Source organism: Spinacia oleracea, chromosome 5 (assembly GCF_020520425.1).
Source record: "Spinacia oleracea cultivar Varoflay chromosome 5, BTI_SOV_V1, whole genome shotgun sequence".
Taxonomy (NCBI): Eukaryota; Viridiplantae; Streptophyta; class Magnoliopsida; order Caryophyllales; family Amaranthaceae; genus Spinacia; species Spinacia oleracea.
The window spans coordinates 46,694,375-46,703,414 of NC_079491.1; the positions used below are offsets into that span (position 1 = coordinate 46,694,375).

The 9,040-nt window shown below is 34.7% G+C and overlaps 1 protein-coding gene across 1 annotated transcript; it reads right to left on the reverse strand.

Annotated features, from left to right (window-relative positions):
• Positions 1-1,014: 1,014 nt before the first annotated feature.
• On the reverse strand, positions 1,015-1,793 carry LOC110792189 (uncharacterized). The gene has a single exon (XM_021996997.2). The coding sequence runs from the start codon at positions 1,654-1,656 to the stop codon at positions 1,159-1,161; it is 498 nt and encodes a 165-aa protein (XP_021852689.2). The 5' UTR covers positions 1,657-1,793; the 3' UTR covers positions 1,015-1,158.
• Positions 1,794-9,040: the final 7,247 nt, after the last annotated feature.

The following is a 9,040-nucleotide window of genomic DNA, read 5'->3' on the forward strand; positions in this document are numbered from 1 at the left end:
TCACCCACCGACGTCGCGGCCAGACCACTCACCCACCGACGTTACTCGTCTGCCGCATATCCACCTGTTGCGGTGGCTGCAACCAGGTAAATCCCTAATTCTTTTTTAAATTTTATTTATGTAATTAATTTTAATTGAATGGAAAATTGATACAAGTATTAGGTTTTCGTTTGTTTAGGGTTTAGGGGTTTGCTCATAATTCTACACGGTTTAGGGTTTTGCAGACACCATTGATGATGGTTGTTAAAGGTTTTGTTTGATGGTGTTATTATCAGATTATATGCGCAATTTTTTTTTTTTTTGCTTTAAAACAAAATCGCCAATGTTGAACCAGGAAAAAAAAATATAATTCTTTCTCCCTTGCTGACGTGGACGATATGATGGGAATTAACTTAGAAAGTAACGTATTTTGGTAATTATTGGTTCTTTATGCAATATTGAAGGAAATCGCTCCACTTTTAACACAAATTTTTATTTATCTAATTTTTTTGTAATTTTGAATATGCCTTGATTAACTTTATATTACGGAGTATAAAAAAATGATAAATAAACAGTTTAAAAGATTCAATGATTAATTAACTTTTACATATACGGATATCTTTTAAGACTTTTAAGCATTTATAAAGTGGCACCAAATTAACTTTTATTTTAGCGCATAATATTGTATACCACTCATAAATAAAGTGGCACCAATGACAGATATTTCCCAAAGACCCTATCAATGTCATTGGGGTTTTCAGAGCAAGATCAGGAGACAGATTTTCAGTACAAGATCAATATTGACCTCTCTATTAGACCTTCCTATGATCTACAAATCACAACTGGAAATTTCTTCCCACATCTTTTTCTCGCCCCCACCATTTCCAACCACGAATCAACTAATACATTTCAGATATTATACTTCGTATACGATCTTGGCAACACATCTTCAGATTCAATCTTAATCCATCTAACATTCTAAGACAGTAATCACTAAGATAGATATCAGCAAACCAAAAGCATATAAATGCATCATTGAAAACAATGAATTTCTATCAAATTATTCATCAATTCATCACTACAATATGGACAATTAAAGCAACAATATGTTCGAGAAACAATTAATAATATATATGTACATTTATATACATCCGAATTGATTCAAGTACCAGTGAATTATCAGCAGACAGAGGCGATTCTCAACGGAACTTTTTCTCTCTCCTCGGTAATCAATCGAACAACCTTCTTGACGGCAAAATGCAAACAATTAGAGAAAACCAACCAACAAATAACCTCATAGACGAAATCAAAAGCCGGATCATCAGGATACGAAGACGAAGACGACCAATCGTCCCAATTAAACCCACCGCCACCTCCAAAACCATCGGAATTCCAACCTCTTCCACCGCCAAAACCGCCGAAAAAACCACTATCATCACCGCCGAAGAATCCAGCATCGTCTTCTCCATCGGAGGGAGGAGAACGGCGGCGAGTGCGGCGGCGGCGTTTGAGGAGAGTACGGCGAGCGGAGGTGCGGCATGAGGAGCGAGATCTGACAGGAGGAGGCGCGACGGCGTCGATCGGGAAGATGATGGAAGAGATTTGGAGAGAGTCGGTGATGGTGAGTTGGTGAGATAGAGAGATTGAGTCCGCCATTGCCGAAAGTGAGACCTCCATTGAAAAGAGAGAAATAGAGGTCTACAGAGAGAATGAAGGATGGTGTTGTTACTTGTTAAGGTTGTTTAAATCGGATGAAACGACGACAGTGCTTCGTGGAATTTGGTTGCGTGCTTGGGCTATGACGCGTACTTTGACACGTCTCTCTTTCCTCACTTACGGGACTTAATTGTTACTCTCTCCCTCCTCTCCCTCCTCTCGAGGATTTGTTCTCTACACCGATAAAATAAAATAAAATAAAATATGGACTAATAAGATAAGATAAGATAAGATAAGTTCAGAGTTAATAAGATAAGTTCAGATAACATAAAGTAAATATTACATAAGGTAATACTATAAGTTTCAATAAGATAAGATAAGATAATTGTCAATAAGATAAGATAAGATAAGGATCAATAAGTTCAGATAAGATAAGATAAGGGTCAATAAGATAAAATAAGATAAGATAATGGTCAATAAGATAAGATAAGATAAAAAAAGATAAGGGGCAATTAGATTTACACTTCCTCGCGTCCCAATCACCTCCATCCTCGATCGCTTCCCATCATCGGCCTTCCATCGCTCCCCATATGCGCGAAATGATGCAGCAACTGAGGTCACAGCCGTCGCTCTCTCAAGGATTTCCGTCACAGAAAAACGAAGTTTTCTCTCAAATATCTCAGAACTCCATTGGCACGATCTTCACTGAAATCAGGTCATTTTCCTCTTTTCTCTTGATTTTCCTTGCTCAATTGATTGAAATTCTGGAAATTTTCAAAATGATTTTGTTATTTATTTTAATTTTTTTTTTGGTGAATTCTTTTGTAACTCATGCTACAACATAGGTGAATAATTAGTTGAATTGGTTGTTAATGTGTGATTTATTGAAATTTCTTTGTTTCATATTGACTAATCCCAATTTCTGAAAATTTGCTGATTTTTAGTCTTTGATTTTTCTTCAAAATGGAGATTTTTCTGGAATTTGTTTTTTGCGTTTAATTTTGCTTTTGTTTTTTTTTTCTTTCAATTTTTAGGATTTAGAAGATAGAAGCATGACCAAAAACCCATCAAAGGTGGTCGCTTCCATCTCTAATGGTTCAATTTGTGGGTTTGAATCGCTTCTCCACCTCCTTCCATCTTCTCTCCCTGCTGACACTTTCCAGGTTCGTTCTTTTTCTTTATATTGTTTTCAATTTATGATTTTTTTTATTGATTTGAACTACTCCTCTTGAATGGCTTTAGAATGTAATTTAATCATCTTCCCACTTCTTTTTCTCTCCCCTTTAATTACCAATTAAACTCCATAATTAATCACCTTTCTGTTTCTGGGTTTTTTGTTAATTGTGAAATTTGCAGCATGAAATCGTCCCTGCTGAGCTAATTGATCGCATTGCTTCCCTCAGTTAATTCCTGTTCAATTTCCTAATTTCAATTTTTAATGGGAGATTAATAGTTGTGACTATATGTGGTTAAGTAAATAATCACAATTGGTTAAATTTATTTATATGAATGATTGAATATAATTTGTAACCTCTCAAGATATCATAGGAAGAAAATCTCTTCCAATCAGAAGCTTGTATAACTATGATCTTGTGCCTGTCATGCGTGCTTCAAGGCCATCTGCAAAATAATGTGCTACTCTCTGTACACTATCCCAAATGCTGTAGCATATATGTTGCCTGATTTTCATGAATGATTGAATATAAACATAGATATGCGTATTGCCCTAACAATTACTCGGGATTTTCCGTGTTGCTCGGTAGTGTGGGTCGGCGCCCGTGATGCTCGATTTTGTTAATTGGTCGGCGCATGAATTCTAAGTCCTTTATATGATTTTGAATGTAAACGTTCCTTGAAGTTGAATCGTGGCATTCGCTTTGGGATAATGTACTTGGAATTGGATTTTGAACCGATGTGCGGAATTAGAACGGGCTCGGAAATTGGAATTTTGGAAGATTGAAATGAATTTTGAAAGTTGAAGGTTGGAATTAGAAGTTGATTTGGAATTGGAAATGGAATTGTAATTAGATCATTGTCCTTCGCAATTGGTGCTCCCGCTCGGAGTTGTTTCAAGTGAAGAAAGATCGATGATGTCGTCATCGGTCCTAAGGGGTGACACAAATTAGGTGTCTACAATAGGCTACTTTATGAAACTTGTGATGTACGTTTTAGAAAGTTGCGGGTGCAAGATCATGTAAGTTATGCCATATTATTTTGAATAATATCAATCTTTTGGATGTTAATTATATTTATCTTTCATATATTTAATTCCTGGTATTAAGTACATTTTTCTTTCAAGATCAGGTAGTATTTGAAAATTATTGAATAAAAATAATTATATATTATCAGCGTTACCGTAGAAATTTTCAAAAAGTTAAATAAATACAAGAAGCTTTACATTTGGCACACTGAAGCGTGCGTTTTATAATATGCAAGGTGTTACCTTTGTAGTCTAATGTAATAGGGATTGTACCAAATGTAACACCCTTTTAGAATAGGTGGAGGCGTTACATAGGTCCAATTAAGTGTTACAACATATCGAGTACCGTGACAACAAATCTATTGTAGCGGCCACGAATGTAACGAGGTATTTACCTTAACAGAATATTAGAGATATTCTGCTTATTTGGTGGTGAAGACCAGCCCACCATTTTTGCAGGAGCAATAACTTCGAATGCTCTAGTACTTGTGTTTTATGTGAGTAAGTTAGAAAGAGACAAGTGAAAAAGAAAGGGGGGGGGGGACTATTTATAATATAAAGGTTAAAGGGGGGGGGGGGGATGGGTTGCTACAATAAAAAAAAGTTCCCGCCTTAAAGAACTTCCTAGAAGGAGGAGAGAGATGAAACGTGGAAGTTGAAACCATCAAGAATCGGCAGTTTCAACCCACGTGAGTTACTTTCCACCCGTAAATTAGTTTTTTTTTTTTTTTTTTAGAGTTTTATATGTATTTAAATCATTTTAACACTTAGTAAAGTTAAATGTACCAATCCATTTTGAGAGATTAAACTAACACTTTTGAAACTTGAAGGACTAAGCCGAGGGTCTGTTTGACCAAGTTTCTAAAAAAAAAATTGTGTTTCCTAGAAGTAGGTCTATTGAAAATGTTCTATGGAAACGCTTTTGAGAAACAAAGTCGTTTGACAACAAAATTTGAAAAGTACTTCTAAAGAAGATATAGATAAACTATATTGTTTGGCCCAATATAGATTTTTGTGACTTATGATTTTTTTTTTTTTATTATTATCAGTAGTTTAAAAAAATATTGTACACCCTTTAGCCTTTAAATAATTTATATGATGATTATAACTTACTCATATATATTGACAATCATACTCCGTACATTTATTTCTTTGTTATGGAAACATGATAAACTAAAAATTGTTAGTTTGAATTTTGGTCAACCTGTAGTCCTACTTCACAACTTTAATTTAGAATCAAGCATCACCGTTGGGACCAAGAGTCCAAACAGGCAAACACACATATAACCATAAAAAAAACACCAAACAATTACCCTACCAACCCTCGCAACCACCAGCTAGCAACATTCACCACCAAAAAAAACTCCTCCCTCTCTTTATCTTAACAATTCCCACCACCAGCAAAGGAACCCAGAGAAAGCAAAACTCTTTCCAATATTTCTCTTCACCCATTTCTACTAAGTTGCCACATCCATCAAATGTTGTCGTCGTCGAAAGTTGCCACATGCATGCAAACAAAGGTCTCAACTAGAATTTGATTACATAAAAGAGAAAATTGAGAAATTATTATGGCTGAATGATAAACACCATAAACATGCTTGAATGAACAATTTTTTTTCCAGTGAAGTTGGCGACAATCCTCTTAAAGTTCTACTATTGTCGTTTTTGGTGGAGGTGAGAGATAAACGTGGGTTCTTTCTTTTAAGTATAGTTTTTGTTTTGGGGATTTACTCTAGTTAATTTACATGAATTTCTCTAATTATTTGCAGAGGAAATTAGGATTGTTTAAAGTAAGGTGAGGAAAAAGATAATGGCATGGGTTGTTCTTTGGGTAATTGATAATTACACAAATTATACGAGGATAATATTGGCCAAGAAAAAGTTTCATTTAATGAGCAAAAGTGTTCGGCTAGAATTTGTTTTGCCTTCTTGCCTTTACATACTATTTTAAGCTCTTTTGAGTTTCTAGGAAAACATAAAGACCTTTCCATTTATTCTCTATTTGGCCTTGTTGTTATTTCTGAAGCCCAGAAATAGTTTTAAAAACTAGGTCCAATGTCAGCTAAACGTTTTAAAAAAGTTTAGAGACCATAGTGTACTTCATTCTTTTTCCGCCAAGAGGCGATTAGAACGGGCTCGGGAATTGGAATTTTGGAAGATTGAAATGAATTTTGAAAGTTGAAGGTTGGAATTAGAAGTTGATTTGGAATTGGAAATGGAATTGTAATTAGATCATTGTCCTTCGCAATTGGTGCTCCCGCTCGGAGTTGTTTCAAGTGAAGAAAGATCGATGATGTCGTCATCGGTCCTAAGGGGTGACACAAATTAGGTGTCTACAATAGGCTACTTTATGAAACTTGTGATGTACGTTTTAGAAAGTTGCGGGTGCAAGTTCATGTAAGTTATGCCATATTATTTTGAATAATATCAATCTTTTGGATGTTAATTATATTTATCTTTCATATATTTAATTCCTGGTATTAAGTACATTTTTCTTTCAAGATCAGGTAGTATTTGAAAATTATTGAATAAAAATAATTATATATTATCAGCGTTACCGTAGAAATTTTCAAAAAGTTAAATAAATACAAGAAGCTTTACATTTGGCACACTGAAGCGTGCGTTTTATAATATGCAAGGTGTTACCTTTGTAGTCTAATGTAATAGGGATTGTACCAAATGTCAGCTAAAGGTTTTAAAAAAGTTTAGAGACCATAGTGCATCACTCTTTTGCCAGTCTCTCAAACATGTCCCCAGCAAAAGACTTAACTTTGGCCAGTCTCTCAAACATGTCCCCAGCAAAATCGGGACGCTCAGTTCTCTCTTGGGTCAGCTTTTCCGCCAAGAGGTGATTAGAACGGGCTCGGAAATTGGAATTTTGGAAGATTGAAATGAATTTTGAAAGTTGAAGGTTGGAATTAGAAGTTGATTTGGAATTGGAAATGGAATTGTAATTAGATCATTGTCCTTCGCAATTTGTGCTCCCGCTCGGAGTTGTTTCAAGTGAAGAAAGATCGATGATGTCGTCATCGGTCCTAAGGGGTGACACAAATTAGGTGTCTACAATAGGCTACTTTATGAAACTTGTGATGTACGTTTTAGAAAGTTGAGGGTGCAAGATCATGTAAGTTATGCCATATTATTTTGAATAATATCAATCTTTTGGATGTTAATTATATTTATCTTTCATATATTTAATTCCTGGTATTAAGTATATTTTTCTTTCAAGATCAGGTAGTATTTGAAAATTATTGAATAAAAATAATTATATATTATCAGCGTTACCGTAGAAATTTTCAAAAAGTTAAATAAATACAAGAAGCTTTACATTTGGCACACTGAAGCGTGCGTTTTATAATATGCAAGGTGTTACCTTTGTAGTCTAATGTAATAGGGATTGTACCAAATGTAACACCCTTTTAGAATAGGTGGAGGCGTTACATAGGTCCAATTAAGTGTTACAACATATCGAGTACCGTGACAACAAATCTATTGTAGCGGCCACGAATGTAACGAGGTATTTACCTTAACAGAATATTAGAGACATTCTGCTTATTTGGTGGTGAAGACCAGCCCACCATTTTTGCAGGAGCAATAACTTCGAATGCTCTAGTACTTGTGTTTTATGTGAGTAAGTTAGAAAGAGACAAGTGAAAAAGAAGGGGGGGGGGGGGGGGGGGACTATTTATAATATAAAGGTTAAAGGGGGGGGGGGATGGGTTTCTACAATAAAAAAAGTTCCCGCCTTAAAGAACTTCCTAGAAGGAGGAGAGAGATGAAACGTGGAAGTTGAAACCATCAAGAATCGGCAGTTTCAACCCACGTGAGTTACTTTCCACCCGTAAATTAGTTTTTTCTTTTTTTTTTAGAGTTTTATATGTATATAAATCATTTTAACACTTAGTAAAGTTAAAGGTACCAATCCATTTTGAGAGATTAAACTAACACTTTTGAAACTTGAAGGACCAAGCCGAGGGTCTGTTTGACCAAGTTTCTAAAAAAAAATTGTGTTTCCTAGAAGTAGGTCTATTGAAAATGTTCTATAGAAACGCTTTTGAGAAACAAAGTCGTCTGACAACAAAATTTGAAAAGTACTTCTAAAGAAGATATAGATAAACTATATTGTTTGGCCCAATATAGATTTTTGTGACTTATGATTTTTTTTTATTATTATCAGTAGTTTAAAAAAATATTGTACACCCTTTAGCCTTTAAATAATTTATATGATGATTATAACTTACTCATATATATTGACAATCATACTCCGTACATTTATTTCTTTGTTATGGAAACATGATAAACTAAAAATTGTTAGTTTGAATTTTGGTCAACCTGTAGTCCTACTTCACAACTTTAATTTAAAATCAAGCATCACCGTTGGGACCAAGAGTCCAAACAGGCAAACACACATATAACCATAAAAAAAAACACCAAACAATTACCCTACCAACCCTCGCAACCACCAACTAGCAACATTCACCACCAAAAAAAACTCCTCCCTCTCTTTATCTTAACAATTCCCACCACCAGCAAAGGAACCCAGAGAAAGCAAAACTCTGTCCAATATTTCTCTTCACCCATTTCTACTAAGTTGCCACATCCATCAAATGTTGTCGTCGTCGAAAATTGAGCTCGACGTATCACGATAATGGATATGATGCATGCAAACCAAGGTTTCAACTAGAATTTGATTATATAAAAGAGAAAATTGAGAAATTATTATGGTTGAATGATAAACACCATAAACATGCTTGAATGAACAATTTTTTTCCAGTGAAGTTGGCGACAATCCTCTTAAAGTTCTACTATTGTCGTTTTTGGTGGAGGTGAGAGATAAACGTGGGTTCTTTCTTTTAAGTATAGTTTTTTTTTTGGGGATTTACTCTAGTTAATTTACATGAATTTCTTTAATTATTTGCAGAGGAAATTAGGATTGTTTAAAGTAAGGTGAGGAAAAAGATAATGGCATGTGTTGTTCTTTGGGTAATTGATAATTACACAAATTATACGAGGATAGTATTGGCCAAGAAAAAGTTTCATTTAATGAGCAAAAGTGTTCGGCTAGAATTTGTTTTGCCTTCTTGCCTTTACATACTATTTTAAGCTCTTTTGAGTTTCTAGGAAAACATAAACACCTTTCCATTTATTCTCTATTTGGCCTTGTTGTTATTTCTGAAGCCCAGAAATAGTTTTAAAAACTAGGTC